The sequence below is a fragment of the Anopheles funestus genome, chromosome 2RL, assembly GCF_943734845.2.
Source record: "Anopheles funestus chromosome 2RL, idAnoFuneDA-416_04, whole genome shotgun sequence".
Taxonomy (NCBI): Eukaryota; Metazoa; Arthropoda; class Insecta; order Diptera; family Culicidae; genus Anopheles; species Anopheles funestus.
This window is the reverse complement of record NC_064598.1, coordinates 47,943,546-47,960,809: the sequence shown is the minus strand read 5'-3', so window position 1 is coordinate 47,960,809 and position 17,264 is coordinate 47,943,546. Positions and strand designations below refer to the sequence as shown.

Genomic DNA, 17,264 nt, shown 5'->3' with positions numbered 1-17,264 from the left:
CACCGAAATCGATCTAAAAGCGTTCTGTATAGATTTTTCACCAGTCCCATCAGTTCCATTTAAACGTATCTAATTTACGGTTATGCAAACGAAATTACGGTCAGAACACAGAAACGGATTAAATTCACAATTAAAATTATGTTTTTTCTGAGTTCTTGTAAACAATGATTCTGAATAATTGTAGGATACAGCTAACGATGAACGGATATCAATAAAATAGAACGAAGTGCCAAACTACGGTTGATAAATGCAACGGATTCAGATAGCGTAAACGTCACAATTATTATTTTCTTAGCACGGCGGGGTCATCGAGAAAATAAACACATTCACAGTGCAGAAATGGTTTTATCGTAGTTTATCGTTAATCGAAACATTTTATCCGCACTTCGGGAAGTCCATCAGCCTGTGGTTTACGTTTTCTGATGCATAGGTAAAGCCACAACTAGTGGGATTTTCCCTAATCAACCAGAGCAAATCACACAGACTGGTAGAATAAGAAGAAGCAGTTATTCTGGAACGAAGCGCGCAAACAATCGTAGTGGCAAATGGTGAAAAAAAAACTACCAAAAGTGCTGTGTTGTGTGTGGTAATGGTGCATTGTCTTTGGGTTGCGAGCAGAAAAGCATATTTTCTTGCAATCTGCCGATTGTGAATCCCATTCCAGTATGTATGCATTTCCTATGCACATTGTGTAGTTCCGTTTCGAAACAGGCAGAAAGACAGCCCGTCGTCGGGTATGGTTGTGTCCGTGCAAACTAGCGACTCCGAACGTCAGTTCGCGCTTGTGTGCGTGTGAGTGCGTACTTTAGTAAGTTATCGAGGGCATCTTTGAAATTCATTCATCCCCACGACCTTCTTTTCGTGCATTATATGTCGCCTTTTGATTTGAATCCTTTGTGTCATCGCAATTTCATGTTGGTGACCACCCTTTTTCCCTCCAGTAAACTCCTTGTAAAGTGTTTTACACTTAAGTGTTAGCCAAGTTTTCTTGTCGGGAAAACGGAAAGAACTCAAGTTCGTCGTACGCCAGTCACGCGTGTTTTCGCAGCGTACGGCAGTATGATTTGTGAAAATAATGCATCGTTTAAGCATACGTAATAGTACGTTTCCTATTAATTTGTGTTGTGCTGCCGGAAAAGGGAGAAAAAGAACCAATTTTCTCTCACAAACCCTACGGCAATGTGTATGGTTGCGCTGAATGGTTTGAGAAGTGAAGTATTCAACCACGTAGCAGCAAACCTCATGTCGCTACGCGCTGACACAGTGTTGGTTGGTTTTTTGTCGGTGTGTTGAGAGTTGAACTGCAGAAAGAAAATGGTCGTCGACATACGCAAGCAAGCACCAGCAGCTTACCCCAGCCAACAAGCACAGCAGCTGTGGGGTTGCGGTCCTCGTCCAATCCATGTTCAACGACTCCAGCCAGGCTGCATTGTGGTGGCGCTAGGCTCGTAGAGGTCGTAGAGCATAGCGATCAGAAAAGAAAACGGAAAAGTGACAGGGAAACATTAATCAATATAATATTCGAGTGCGTTATTTGCTGATCAATTGTGCAGTGTGTATGTGTGCGTGGCCGTATCTATGTGTGTATGTATGTCTAGAGCGCGTTGTACTGCTTCAGGTGGAACGGTGTGTTTTTTTCTTGCGTTCTTCTATTGCTGTTACTTCATTTTAGTGTAAGAAAACGAAGCAAGCGGTGTGCGGGTTGTTTGTGGTGCAAGACAAAGCGTATTGTTGACGGAAAGGGTGTTCGGGTGAAACGTAATCGTGTGTGGTTCACAAGAAAGTTTAATAATTTCCCTTTTTCCATTCGCAGTGATGACCTCCCCAAATGCACATACACATACACAGGTGGTGTAAAGCCGTGCCGGATCGGATAATGCTGAACAGTGCGAGGTTGTTTCTCTCCAGCAGAAGTAGAAACCTTCTATGTGCAATTATGCCAAAAAATTAAAACAAGGAAACGTTAGATCCTGCTACGGCGAAAGATTGTTCACGTTGGTTCGCAGTGTTGGTGCACGTTGAATGAAAAGTGAAACAAAATCAAGAAAAAGAAAGCGCGAAAAGTTCGTTGCATACGCGGACTGGTGACGATACTTCGACGATTTGGAAAGGATAAGATCCTTGTTTATTGCCAGGAAAAGCGTTGAAAGTGCCTCTCGGGTGGTAGCTGCTTATAGGCAGTGAAGCTTTTAATTAGTTTTGTTCTGTGTAAGTGTGCGCAAATAATATTATTTGGTTGAAGTGCGTCGACATGCAATCCATCCTAAGAACAATTAGCTATCCGTCAATGAAAGCGCAGTTAATGTGAAACCTGGCAAGCAATGGAAGAGTATAATATTCTGAAGCAATTTTCAACTTTGCACGTATATGAAGTGCAGCTCCTATTTGGAACAACAAATCTTTTAAGGAAGACAGCAGCTGTATCACGGAACGGAGACAAGCCACACGCGGAAACGTTTGATGTTCGCCGTTAGCGCATAAGATGAACAGTGGCGAAAGCAATCGGGCAGAAATTGATGAACCAAGAATTCAGCGAGATAAACAGAAGCAACAAGTATCAACGATCGTTAGTGAGGCTACACTACAAGCAGCACGCACTGTGGAGCAGCCGGGGCATTACTATAGCAACCATCTTCAGCATCAGCAAGCGCAAGATACAAACGCAAATGGTGAATGGACAACAGTGGTACGATCGCACGTTGGAACAAATATTGAGCATGATGCTAACGCAATTGTAATGGATGGTTCTTTTCAACAGCACCAGCACGCAAATATCAATAAAAACTGTATTACCGCAGACCAGAAACCATCGGACTGGCTACAAGGACATTCCCTTCAAGCAGCAGTGCTTCATGCGGGATTGAACGTTACAGCGGAAAAGTATGTGGAAAACTCCAAAGCGATCGCTTTAACGGATGGTAACGGCGTACTCGAACCAATCGAGCCGCTGCACACAACGAAGGTGTTGGAAAGGTGTAACAGTATCGAGAAGGTTCCCGATAAAGGACGGACCAGTAACGTCATGCGCGATCCTCAGGAATCTCAACATCGGTCTGCTCCGACAGCACCACTCGGTGAAATCGAATCAGGCGAGGACGACAACGATTGTGTAGTTGTTCCGGCCACCGAACGGAAGGTGGAACCGTTGAAAATTAATCTAGCACGCGATCGGGAACCGCTCCGAACGGTCATAAAGCTTACGCCCGGGGCAAGCTCTACGCCGGACAGTTACCAGCAACTGTCACCGACCATCCGTGACGTACCCGGTTCGCCGAAGATTACAATTAAGCCCCCGAAACCACCTCAAACAGTAGAAAATTCGTTGGTGGGGTTGGCAGGATCATCCACGTCCTCGACATCTTCATCGCTCACGAGTGCGGAACAGCATCACACCAATAATTGTGCCGGTTCCGTTACGGCCTTACCATCGTATAGCAGCATTCCAAAGCTTACCATTAAGCCGATCATCAATCCGGCCGATGATACGCTAGTCTGTGAAACGGCGTCAACGGTGGGCACGGCAGCGTCGGTAGAGCAAATGCATATTATTCCTAAGTTACTCATCAAGGGTTCCGTTTCCTCGTTGGATGCGAGTCGGGATGGATCGATCGAACCACACATTGTGCCTAAACTAACTATACGTGGCGTAAATAACCACAACCACCATCACCATCAGCAGCAGCAGCAACAACAACATCACTTTGGCCAGAGCCAGTTGGAAGCACAGGTTTACTCTAACGATGGTCTAGCATCTGCCATACTGCTGAATGATGGTTCGGTTGGTGGTCGGGGCGAAAGCAGCGGGACGGGTTCGCCAACGCCACTGGTTCCAAAGTTAACTATAAAAATGGATAACCACCATCCTCATCATCATCATCACCATCATCATCACAACAGTTTGCGTGTGAAAGATGTCCCAGATGTTGCTGATGGAGGAGGGGGAAGTGTGGTCGGTGGTCCAATTCCGAAGCTGCACATAAAAACGATCCAACCGGATGGAGTTGGCCCTTCCACGGGCATACATAATTCTTCGTCTTCGAGCGGAAACTGTAGCACCTCCACCGCAGGTTTGCCTCCGGTTCTGACAAGTTCGGAAGGCGTAAAGCTTACGATAAAGCCGCTTCCGGAACCGCCGAAGCTACCGAAGCTAACGATCAAAACAACTGGTCTCGGAACGATCGCGGAAACGAGTGACGTGTCGATGGTGTCCTCGACGAGCAATAGCTTCTCTCCCAAACTATTGCCTTCGTCGGCCACCTGTAGCAGCAGCTCCGGTGAACAGTTGCAGCAGCATTTGATGTGTGGTGTTGCGGGTGTTTCTCAATTGTTGCAGCAGCATCAGCAACAACAGCCAGCTTCGCCAAGTGATCAACATTCGAACATAAGCTCCAGCTCGATTCCAAAGCTTACGATCAAGCCGATTCCCCCAAAAGATGCAGCGTGCGTTCAAGATTGCTCTGCAGACGGTAATAATCCATTGCACATGCGAGCCGAATGTTCGGTAACACCTACTGTACCCAAATTGACCATCAAACCAATTCTGCCACCGACAAAGCAATCCGTAGAGGACAGTAGCAGTTCCAGTGAGATCAGTATTAATTCCCTCGAATCATCGCCCATCTCATCGTCCTCGATTTCGTCTGCTCCGGCGGCCGCGGTGGTAACAACTTCGCCACCGACAGCGTTGAGAATGACAATCAAAGTACCTTCATCGGCTCCACAGCAACAGCACGAAAGTATCCTTGCCGGAGACTCCACCAGTATGGTGTCGACTGGAATCGCTTCGGCTTCATCTTCTACGATGGCTGCGGCAACGGTTGTCACCAGGCTTAACATTAAACCGGTCCTGCCTCCTCCATCCATCGCGGACGGTGGCCGCAACGAACCGAGACTTGATGGTGTCGGAGAGCATGGCAAAGATCATGCAATGGTAACGTCTGACGAAGGCGGTTCGACTCCTACTTCGTGCGAAGAGTCCCGCAAGCCGATCGTTATACCGAAAGTAACGATCAAAACCTTAGCCAACCCGCGAAGCCAGGAAACGGAGATCATGTCCACGCCCAAAGTGACGCTTAAACCGATACCGAAGCCCCAAGATGAAATTGTTGTTACGGGAAATCTGTTAGAACGGCATTTGCTGCTGAACACGGGCGGGTCCTCCATCGTGGCAAACAACGCAGGCCCCTCGGCCCCAAATAGTATGCCAGGTACTTCTACATCGGTAGGAAGCGGACAGGATGCAATGGATTCACCGAGAATTATATTGAAAATCAACAAGGGTTCATCATCGACAACGACAACGAGCGGTGGTGAGCAATTGGAGGGCACTGGTTCGGATAGTGGACAGATCGTTTCTGGTCCGCCATCGTCCGGTAGTTCAATACTTGCGAACGAACTGAAACGACCAGCCACAAGTGCGATGTGTGCCTCATCTATCCCTTCCTCCGGCTCATCGTCGGTATCCTGTGCTTCGTCGACCTCGGTGTCTGCATCGGCTACATCTTCGTCGGCAGGGTCGGATCCTGCGTCGCCCTCTTCCGGTGGCGGTGGTGATCAGGGTGAACTTGGAACGCACGACATGAAAAGGAGCAAGCTGGATCACTCACAGTCACAGCTAGCGCATCAAATGCAAGGCGTTCTGGGTCATCGTCAAGACCTGATGCTGCAGACCCAGCACCAGTATCAGCTACAACTTCAAGCCAGAACTAACGCGGAACTGACAAGACGCCCGGTTTCATCCGGTGTAACAAAGCCGAAAAATGTCAGCGACGTCATTGTGATAGACGACGATAGTAAATCGGAGAACGAAACCCCAAGAGAGAAAGACGTAACGGAATCATCCTCTCTGCGTTTACCTTCCTCCTCTGTTGATCCCCTAGCCATCAACGATGGGATGGTGGATCGCACGTTTTCGCCACTTGCTGACAGTGGAACAACTGCGCAGGGTAAAGCTAGACGTACCCGAGGAACACCGCGTGGTGTTGGTGCTCGCCAGTCACGGAGAGGAAATGGTCGTAGTGCGGGATTGGCAGTCGCTAAACAACAACAACTAGCCGCAAACGCGGCTGTATCCCAGTTGCTAGGATTACTCGCACAGGATGATCGTGAGGAAGGTTCCAGCTCGGACTGCATGATTGTAGATGAACCGGCAGCGCCCGCGTCTGCCATGCGCGAACGCTTAACGCTGGAAAATCTTTTGCGCGGCGGATCGAAACCCTCCGTTCCCTCGTCTGCACCGATGAGTGGCAGCAGCTTTTATAGCGTCCCAATGGCCAGTGGTGGTGGTGGTGGTGGCAGCGAAGTGGAGAAAAATGGCACTGCTAGTAATAGTTCGATCGGTAGTGTGACTAGTTCCGTTAGCAGTTCAGTGACAGTACCGGCATCGACACCGGTTATGAGCGGTCGGACGCCGGTTGCTGGAGTGCGCATGAGTACGCGGCGTGCCGCTGGACAGCTGCTGAAAGAGGTGCTCGCCAACAAACACCAGGATCGAGACTCCGGTGTAGACGAAGCGAGAACGGATGGTGAGTTTGGGGCAACTCCGTCGAAGAGGCCTCGAGGCCGACCGAAGAAACAATCGATGGATATGACGCCGGAAACAAACGGTGGAGGAAACAGCAATTCGGTGGACGGAAGCATCGGTGGTTTGGATGCGGCTAGTGGTAACAATATGCTGCTGGCGATGGCAATGATGGGCAACAAAGATGTTACTTCATTGTTTCAAACAGAGGACAGGGGATTACTTGGAACGCAGACCCTCATGGAAGGAATAATGCCTTTGTCGAGAACACCTACACGCACACCAAGGTGAGTTTATGGCTTCGGTATTAATCTCAAGCACAGAATTTGTGTTCTATCCTGTTATTGATCAAAATGGTAGTCCCACTAAAAAGAAGAAATTTGTGACGATTTTCGAATTCTAGTCTTCCACTCGAAGAAGCAGATGGTTAGTCTGTTCATTGTTTAATTAGTAATAACTTTGAAGCTCGTGCACATCTTCATCCTTTGGGGTCAAAAGCCCTCACAGTATCACGTCGGTTGAAGTAGCGATTATGTACAAAACTAATTGCGGGTTGGGCCACCCTCGGTTCGACATGTAAGGGAAATAATTCTACGGACACCAAAGACTGCCTTTTTTATAGAAGGATATATGTACTTTTTCGCTTTACATAAATTGAAATGTAATCGGATGATCGTAGCGTTCCTCTACGGTTTCCTCGTGCGGTACTTTCAACTGATCTGACAATACGCACCCCAGTACGCAATATCGCGTCTTTCTATCAGCGCCAGATTACCAAACAAACTCAACTCCTACCACACGTACGAAAACTACCGCATCGCACGCTTCCTTGACCTCCTCCCCAGCATCAACCGATCTCGCCGGTCCTTCCTCCTTTCTCTCTCACCGGGACCTTCTCCCCCCCCCCCCCCAGGTCATTGCAATGTGCGTCTAGTCAAATGCTGCTGGTGCGATGCGCGCGCGCCCGCCTATTTTGAATCTCCTCCGGGGTGGTGTTTTTTTCGATTCCGTTTTGATGCTTCCTTTCATAACAAATTTTCACCTTGCCGCGTCAGAGTTTAGGCAGCCACCGTCAGCCGCTGGCTAGAGTCAGCCAGCCAGCCGGTATGCGTCCCGGCTTGTATCACATGCATGCGTTTGATGTTGTGTGTACATCGGCCTTTTTTTCTCTCGCTCGCTTCTCGCTCTGGGTCCGCTCTTCTCGGTGCGCCGCGCTTCTAGTGCTCTCTGGGGCTGTTGGTTTTTGGCGTTCTCTCGTTCTTGTTCTGCTGGGGCTTGCTCTCCTCCCGGCGTTTGGGGATGCCCGCTGCAATCAACCCCTATCTAATTTGCTCTTTCGTTGGGGAAATGTTTTTTGTTTGTGGTTGCGCTTGAAGATTCGTATGCTGCATCGCTGTTAGTGATCAGATTAACGCAAAACATAACTTTAAACGAATATAAAGGATATAAATATGGCAAAACAAGCTCGATTTGATCAACTTGTGAAAAAATGCTAACAAAAGGTAAAAACTTTTAATTTATCTTTACTGTGAACTGTGAATGTATTATTTTTAAAGGTTCTCCTAATAAGAGTTAAAAACATTAGCTCCATGGTCTACTATTGGCGATTATTAAGGGCAGCAATGGTATGTCACCGCGTGGGGTTTGACCAGCTTTCGGCAACAACCCTGCTCTGTCATCGTTTTTTCAATGCGTCAGAAATAAAAGAGAAAAGAGAGGAAACGAGAGAAAAGCATAAGCACGCGCGCGCCCCAGTCGTTTCCGACGCATCAGCTGACGAGACGCTTGAGCGTGCTCCCACCGGTAGATGTCCTTGGCACGGTCGGACGCCTGTTGGTGTGGGTTTCAATCGAGTATTTTTTTTTCTTCGGCGTGTTTTGTTTGCTGCTGTTGTGTGTAGTGACGCCTCGAATCCCGGTTTACGTTGCAATCAGCGCACTGGTCGGCTTCAACCATTCTTTCCCGATGCTCTTCTATCCACCTGTGGCGCGCGTTTGGAAAAGAATGGATGTAAACACAGTAAGGGATGCTGGGAAAGGAAGGCACATTATACTGTGGTATGTTGTGCTGTGCCTCATAGTGGTTAGGGCAAATAAATGTGGCCAAATAAATTGTGTACAGACTGCTGTGTCTGTTACAACTTGCAAGACGTAGATAGGAAAAAAATGAAATTTTAATTTATTGTATTTTTTTTTACTTCGTAAACAGATCGAGGGGTCGAGGCCGTGGCAGAGGAAGAGGTAAGATGAACCTGATGGACGCTGGAGGTGTGTTTGGTGACCCCACCTTAACCGAATCTGAAGCATCACCTGCAGACAGAAATGTGGATCCGTTGTTTATTGGTAAGGCCGTTTGCAAACTGTTGCATTTCCCGCATGAACTAAAATGATTTTTGTTTCCTTTTATCGCGTATTTCATTTTCTTCCAGGCACTCCAAATAATATCGATCCAACTACCACGGATTCTACGCCAGGGTTTCATCTGCTGTTTAATCATATGCAATCGCCACGCGGTGGAGCAGGTGCACGTACCCGTGGTGGAAGGAGAGGTCCCGGATCCAGAGGGCCCCGCACACCCAGAGGTGGTCGAGGAGCGGCTAAGGCCGCAATGGCAGCACTGTTAACTGCGGGGGGAGGGACACCTTCGTCCGACATCATCGGATCCTTCGCGGATCTGACAGCAGCGCAGGAGGCAGCAACGAAACAACTGCTGGATGCATTGCAGCAGCAACAGCAGGAGCTGCTATTGCAGCAAATGCCACATTCTCCAACCGCAGCGGACATGACACCGAAGCCTCGAGGCCGTGGCCGTGGTTCGAGGGGAGGCGGTACGCTAACGGGGAGCCGGCGGAAAGGGACACGCGGCAGTACCAAAGCAGCTAGGGGTCGAAAGGGCCTTAACTTGGAAGCGCAAATGCTGCCCGGTACTGAATCGAGTCCGGGTGCAAATGTTTCTGGTGAAATGAAACATGCTATCTTCATGACACCGTTGGCGGGAGGTTTGGTAAGTGTCAGCAAAGCATTATTAATATTAAAATGTATACAACGGTTATTATCAGTACGATATTCCTTGCAAGCCTGTCCTTCCGACACTGTTAATATTCTTGTGGTGGTAATATGTTTTAGTTAATTTGTGGAACTAAATATGGAAGGGTGCTTCATTCATATTACAATATGACTACAATAGTATTGTGCTGCTGCTAGATTTGGTTCTTTCCTTCGGGAATGTATGGTTGCCTGGTAGCTACACACGAAAGCGAAACGAACGATAGCCGCATCGTGCCGTACCAATCGGGTGGGGGGGGATCTCCTCCGAAAACGAGCACAAAAATCACGGCAGCATATATTCGTACGGTAGCCGACGACATCTCGATCGGGGGACTCCGTCGATTTTCCGACGTACGTCTACAGTCGCGCGATTATGTCCTCGGAAAATGCTCGGCTTTTCACCGGGAAACCCCGCACTGATGACGTAGCCGTGTAGGTCCGATTACGGAAAATGAACTCGAATTCCATTGACCGTTTAAAATGCGGTAGTGCGAAGACGCACAAGTAAGTAAACTGTTGGTATCTGTTTAATTATGCCATACGAACTATGCTTTGCTCCTGGCGTTAGGAAAAATAATACCTTCTCCACAAACTTCAAACGAGATTGGAAGCTGCAAACCCACAATGAAAGGTTAGATTGCGGAGAGGACTGCGTTTTGAAGTATGCTAACCAGAAATAGCATCGTGGAAAAGGAAAATCTAATGGTTGGGGGAGTCGGAGGCATATTTTCTTTGTGGTTTGGTGTGTTGGTTATACGGGGTGCAATAACCTAGATAGTGTGCAAAAGAGAGAGAGAGAAGAGAGAGAGAGAAAATGTCCGTGTGTGCACTATTTCGAAAGGGGGTTTCCAGCTTGAAATAGATATTGAGAGGCTTGTATGATCGCTGCGGGGCATATTTATTATACCGTCTGTGTGTGCTAAACAAAATATCGCTTAGAAAACATTCACACTAACATTTGTGTTTTTTTTTCTCCACCCGGTTGAAGACATGGCTGGTTATTGATTGAAATCATTCCCTTCCCTGGATCGATAACATGTCTCGAGCGCTATATATCTTCCTATTAGCCATAAGGTCATCAAGACATGGTTTATATCAGTATTTTTTTTTGCAATTTATGTATCAGTATCGCTTAAATGGGACATAAACTGAACGTGAATTGTAAAGTGCGCATGTAGTCAGGTGCGTACAAGGTGAAATTGTTTTGTAAAGCAATTGTGTTCGGCATTCGAAATCGATCAAATTACGACACTGTATGTGAGAATGGTTTTTTTTCTTAATTTTTTTATTTGCCCTACAATCACCGCTATAAAGTCATAAAAATTGCATGTCAAGAGACAAGCAGTTGATGATATCACATTGATACAATCGAATATTTTAATGTTACTATACAGTTGACGCCCTTTAATTGTCTTAAAATTGCAATTTTAAACATTTACCTTTATAACTTCGTTTCCGATACTTTAATTTAATGGCTAAAGATGAAGTAAAACCGCAAAACTTGACTACAAGATCTGCTGTACAGACGAAGACGTCCTCATCTACTACACAACCTCCAACGAGCCAGGGGTGCTCATCATACATGGCGCTTTTTGCCGTGTGCAATACACATGGTGCACAACGAATGCAACATAGTTCAATTCATTAAAGCTTTTCGCATACCATACACATGCCAATAGCTGTACCAGAATTGTTTTGTCGGGGTTGTGAGTCTCGTAAAGTGTAAGCGTATGCGTTAGTATGTCAAGTAACGATCTTCATTACCATGCAGCTGTGAAGAGAAAATAAAGTACGTGTGAGGGGAGTTGCAATTGGTATTAACGCAATCTTGTATCTGATTCCGCACGCAAGTTCGCATAAGCGACAAAGTGGAAGAAGAGAGTAAGATAGTGGTCGCAGTAAATACCATTACATGGAAACCTTTTTTTAGGTATCACAGTATGTGTAGAATAAGGGTGGCTTAAGGGTGCATTCTACTATTACCTTGGCTAGCTGTAATTTTTTTTTCATACATTTTTATTGGACAAAAGCTAAAACAAATATTTATTTTTCTCACAGGATCCCAATCGACCAAAGCTGCATGTGCGTGCATTAAAAACACCGAAAAATGAAATCAAATCCAACACACCACCATCCAGCGCTGAAGCTACACCATCAACCAGTGCAACAACGTCGAGGACACCAGCAGTGGACGGTACCACCACCACCACTGGGCTTCAGGTGTTCGAAGAGGACACTCGCATGAGCGGAGATTTTACTTTCACCACACCCGTGCGTATGCTTAGCACCGGCGACGGATGTCTGCAGCAGAACGAAGAATCGCAAAGTTCGTACCTGAGCAGCACCAGCGTTACGCAGGATGCTATCAACCAATCGACGGCGCATGCAACAGCACCGGAAGGCAAAGCGACGGTTTTGGGCACGGAAGCGCAGAAAGATGCAATTTCGGGTGCAACGTCTGCCAGTAATAGCAATAGCAGCAGCCGCAGGAATAAAGGCAAAATGGAAGTTCTCGATTCCCAGTAAGTAACGGTTTCATCTTTTTAAGCGATAACAAAGTTTTCTCTCGCTTATCGTTTTGTTTGGTTTTGTTTTCCATTTCACAGTCGGGCAAAGTTTACGGTGGATCTGCTAGCAGAGTATGAATGGCCTCCCCCAACCCCTGGTACAAGGGGTGCCGATACGTTTATGATCCAGGAGCAGATTGCAGAATATTTGGGGGTGAAGAGCTTTAAGCGCAAGTATCCGGACTTGATGCGGCGTCCGGTCGATATGGAGGAGCGTAACTTTATCTTGGAGCAGGGACTCGCTTCGGAGAAGATGTGCGATCTCGGACTGACCGCTGTGTACGCCTCCGAAATATTGGACATTATGTGCAGTGATTATCCGGAAAAATATGAAGAGTACACGCGTTACACGCGCGAAAAACATTTCCGCGAGCTGAGTAACCGGCAGCGACAGCAGCAGGAAGCAGTAAGTGCAGTTGTCGCGGCCGCACCAATCGATCGCACCCAACTACAGAAGGAAAAGGCAATCGAATCGGCTGCCAATTGGAACTGTAGCTTTAACAAAGAGTGAGTTTTCGTACTTTCGCGGTAAACTGTTTGGGGTGTCTTTTTGACGATCATTATTACACTTTTCGGCAGACGGCGAGAATCCAGACGGGCATGCATGGATTTACAAACGTATGTGGTGCAGCTACCGAAACGGCAACAGCTATCACGCCCGGAGGGTCATCAGCAAACGGCACCGAAGGCACAATCCACCAATTATCCCGTGGCACTTGTGCCCGGTCAGTTCAGCGAATTTTACACTACTTACACTCCCGAAGAATTGGCGTATGTGTTAATAATTGGTTTAAAATCACTTGCTGCGCAGTACAACAATTTTTATTTTATTTCCCGGTTCTATTCCTTTCAGTTGCTACCCAATAAACACGATATTGTTGGATCCATTTGAACTGCAGGAGATTGTTTCGTCCGAGCGCTATCGCAGGTTGGTAGCCGCCGAAGAGGCACGTCTACTCGAAGATGATAGCAGTACCAGCACCAGTGATAGTGATAGCGACGATAGCAGCACCGACGGAAGTGACACAAGCAGCGGAAGCAGTAGCAGCAGCGAAGATGAGGCCGAAGGGCGAAGTGCACGCGCATCCGGTTCGTCCAGCAGTGGTTCGTCCTGCAGTGATAGTGACTGTGGCGGAAATGTGCGAATAAGAAAACAACGCAACCGGCAGCTACGAGGAAGACGGCCCAGTGTGGCTGACGGGAGCGCAAAGGTTGGTGAATCATCTGCTACTGCTCCTAACCCCGTTACCGTCACTCCAGTGAGAAGGTCGAGTCGAACCATGAGTGCTGGTATGCCAGTGGCACCCTCGACGGTGGAATGTAAAGAACCAACCGATTCGGATGTAAGTAAAAATGGTTTGAGAAGTGGCTTGGATGGAAGTATAATGTACCCTTTTGTTCTGTTGTGTAGGACTCCGATGTTCCACTAATAGCGCATGCTGTGAAGAAAAAAAATAATCTCGCCTCAGCAAACGCACAGACCGCCACCATCGTTCCACCTTCTGCTGGTGGTGGCAAGCGGATGCAGGATATCGTAACACCGGTGAAACGACCACCTGTAAATCCGTTCATGTGTGCCGTATGCATAGGTCCGGAGAACAAGAACAAGTACAACAAGCCGGAACTCTTTGTACGATGCAGTCGTTGCCGTAGAAAAGGTATGGTTAACGGAGCAGCATCTTTGTGCTGGAATTGATAAATGTTTGATCATATGTCAATTGTTCATCATTCTTCTAGCTCACCCGTCCTGTATTGGTATGTCGTCAGTGATGTATAGACGTGTGCAGCAGTACAAGTGGCAGTGCTCGGAGTGCAAATTGTGCATGAAATGCAACCGGAGACCCACGGCGTTGGATAGCAAAATGGTTTACTGTGATCAATGTGACAGGGGTTACCATTTAGCTTGTAAAGGACTTCGTAATTTGCCCGAAGGTAAGCATACAATCTTCTTCCAGCTTTGTCAATGTGATTGGGCGAAATGAATACGAAAAATATGTCGTATGCTTTCATCTGCAGGACGATGGCATTGCAGCATTTGTACCATTTGCGGTTTGTGCGGTGCCCAGACACCGGAAGGACATCCCAATCCGCACCTTTCCGCACAACAGCGTCAACAGCTAGCCATGGTTGCTGAATGGACACACGAGTACGGGTTGAATGAGCTAACGAACATACGGGAACATCTCCGCACGCTCTGTGTTCCTTGCGTGCGTCAACGGAAACAGTCGCAACCGCCATCTGGTGGAAGTGGTGAAAGCACGGCAATACTTAACAACAACAACATCGCCGAACCTAGAAAACTTTTGTCGGCAACACAGGGAGTGAGCGGTATAGGTACGGTTAGTATCCCCGGTGTGATTTCTATGAAACCACAGTCATCGTAATCGTCGACGGTACGTATTGTAGTGATAGTCTTGAAGGTAATGGCATTCAATTCTTCAAGGGAAGCACATTTTATTTATCTCCAAACACTATGTAAGGGCAATGCGGATGTAAGACATAGTTACTGAGGTGTCCAAATCTGTAGAGCACGACCCTGGTGTTTAATTGTGAATAGTTTCCCATCCATTAGGTAAAATCATAGGTGAACGAAGCAATAGAACTGTACACAAGACAACCGGAGTGAAGTGATGTTGTCAGAACAATGGAAGGGCCAGGACGGATAGGAGAACGAATGCTTGGAACAATTTAAACAGTTGCTTTTTTCTTTCTGTTCATTTTAGCTGTGAGATCATGTAGATGGATCTTGGGGCATTCTTTTTGTAAAACCGAAAATTAAAACTATGAATGAATTACAATTTAGTTGTTGAGAGCTTTGTAAGTTGACAGCCACGCATTTATGGCCCGATCATATTGCCAAAATGCCCAGACATTGAAATACAATACCGGTACAGTTTATTCCCATTAGCTCCTTCCATTCTTCGACGAAACAGCTCAGAATCTCCGCGCAATACATACATTTCTCGTTTTTATCCAAGTTAAATAAGCAAATCGAACGCTTCTTTTTATGTGTACATACGGAGGTGACATAAAGGAAAATTGTAGAATTCCATGTGCGATGGAACGTGCTAGCCAACATCTACTTCGTGGTTTTACCTAGCGTAAATGTATAAGCATTTTGTTCGATAAAGCAAGTATAAATTTTATGTTTAGCGAAGTTAAAAGCATCATTAATGTTTTGTTTTCATCAGAGAAAATAATGTAAAAAAAAGTTAGTTCGTTAATTAACTTTGGTTCTAGTGCTTAGTATTATTACTATTATTTTATGTACATTTGTGCAAGGTTAGAATAATGTTATTACGTGCATCAGATTATTCAACTATTTGTAAGTGTCACTGTTTATTTCAAAATCAATCCCTAGAATAATTGTATCCATTGAAGCAGTCGCAATCGGCAGAAACTAACATACAGAGCATTCGAATGTGGTGAAGCAAATGCGGCATTAACATTAAGTTTAGATTAATTATGTTTTAGTTTACACGACGATTATAGGAATGGCCTTCCCAACAAATACGTTACATGCAGTGAAAGATAGCAGTACAACACACAACAACTATAATCTGCTATACTAATTCTTGCTAATCTCGTTGCTTGTAAGGTTCGTTATAAGTGTACGAAGGTTGTTGTGTTAGTCGGGCAGCAATGTTAGCCATTGTCAAGCGCTGCTATCATCGCCAGCATTACCAATTGGAATTTGTAGCATGGATTGGGGTTTAAGGTCAGAAATGTATGCACAAGTGGTAGCACTTGTCAACTTTTAAATCATCAATATCAACCATATTTCGCCTATAAAGTGGCGTGGCGCAATCAAGCCTCGTAATCGATCGTAATTATACAAGCGGCGGTACAACCAAGTGGACGGATTCCATCCCTCCTGTCACGCATTGTACGAGCATTTCTCTTTGCTACTTATTGAAGACAAACCACTACCACGAACCCAGAACAAAAAAAAAACATATTGCGAGCTGGCATTGATTTGCTGGCATAGATGCTAGTTTCTGGGAATCTCGCTACCAATTTCAAATGCATACTTTAAGGAGCTGTAGGTAAATATTTTGCAAATGAAAAATTTAAACATATTAAATTGTATTCTGTGGCAGTGCGCTTTATTCTATTTTTATAAATTAGAAGCATTGTGGCATTACCATATAGAAATTGGCGGACGGTCTTGTTAAACATGCCACAAGCGTGGGATCAAATCTCGATTGGATCGGCGCCTCCTGTAGCAAGGACTGACTAATCCCCGGCTATGTGTAATAAATCGTACACCAACTAGCGCAGGAATAACTAACAGTAAGTGGTGGTTGAAAGCCAATCATAGGAATAAGAATATGTTAATAGGAAAAAAGCAATCGCTTGTTTGAAGCAGTGAATGTACATATTCAAGCAAACCAGTCAAAAGATACATATATTCAGTAACATTGTGAAGAGGCAGTTCTTTGGTGCAGTTTGGCTGATCACCACTGCGTGAAGAAACAGGAAAACCGCGCAGGGCAAAAACATAATTTATCAGCTAGAGTTTCTTAACGTAGGATTAAAATGGCTCATTTCACCGGCTATATTCACTTGTTAAGAGTGCTGCTACTACGGTTCTTACGGTAAGGAACAGCGCAAATAGTGTACTATTTGAAAAGAGTACTAGCACTACGTAACATTGGTTAAAAGAAGCATCATGCACACAGATGGAAAGATACGCAATGATAGCATGTAACTTATTTGCATTCGCGCATTATATTGACGAATACATTTTTTACAAAAAATATCCTTTGCAGTTGTTGAATAGTTGTTTCGGAGGGTATCTGCCCTTGACATGATGACGAACGTATAAAACTGTGCCTGATTGGGTGTGAAATGTGTAGTAGAAATAAAAACACTTTCAGTTAACGAGGTTCTTCACGTTTTTTTACTACCAATTTAAATACAAATAGTTGATATGAATTGGATATTAATATGATTTATTTCTTTTTAGCGATAATCTCAAATAAATCAACTAAATCAAAGCGTAATTTTTGCAATAGCTGGGAAATAAGTTCTTCGTGTTATTTATAAAAATATATTCCGAGAAGTACAGCTGGTGCAATGGAACATCGGTATTACGAACAATCAAGAAATCGACTGGAGCGTTTATAC

General features: G+C 45.7%; 1 protein-coding gene across 9 annotated transcripts; it reads left to right on the top strand.

The window, feature by feature from the left end:
- Nucleotides 1-56: 56 nt before the first annotated feature.
- Nucleotides 57-16,896, top strand: LOC125774746 (uncharacterized). 9 transcript variants are annotated; one of them, XM_049444927.1, is made up of 11 exons: nt 57-430; nt 1,814-6,807; nt 8,729-8,862; nt 8,949-9,523; nt 11,626-12,089; nt 12,174-12,641; nt 12,714-12,905; nt 12,988-13,477; nt 13,546-13,792; nt 13,872-14,066; nt 14,151-16,896. In XM_049444927.1, the coding sequence occupies exons 2-11, from the start codon at nt 2,483-2,485 to the stop codon at nt 14,516-14,518; spliced, it is 7,458 nt and encodes a 2,485-aa protein (XP_049300884.1). In that variant the 5' UTR covers nt 57-430; nt 1,814-2,482; the 3' UTR covers nt 14,519-16,896. The 9 variants fall into 9 exon arrangements, with proteins under 9 accessions (XP_049300884.1, XP_049300885.1, XP_049300882.1 ...); XM_049444928.1 differs by having other exon boundaries at nt 57-663; XM_049444925.1 differs by having other exon boundaries at nt 57-808.
- The last annotated feature ends 368 nt before the right edge of the window (nt 16,897-17,264 follow it).

Excerpts from the sequence above, each read along its gene's own strand:
- LOC125774746 (XM_049444927.1), top strand. The coding sequence starts at position 2,483 with ATGAACAGTGGCGAAAGCAATCGGGCAGAAATTGATGAACCAAGAATT. Across the intron at positions 12,642-12,713 it reads AACTGTAGCTTTAACAAAGA|ACGGCGAGAATCCAGACGGG; the intron begins GTGAGTTTTCGT and ends ACTTTTCGGCAG. Across the intron at positions 14,067-14,150 it reads ACTTCGTAATTTGCCCGAAG|GACGATGGCATTGCAGCATT; the intron begins GTAAGCATACAA and ends TTTCATCTGCAG.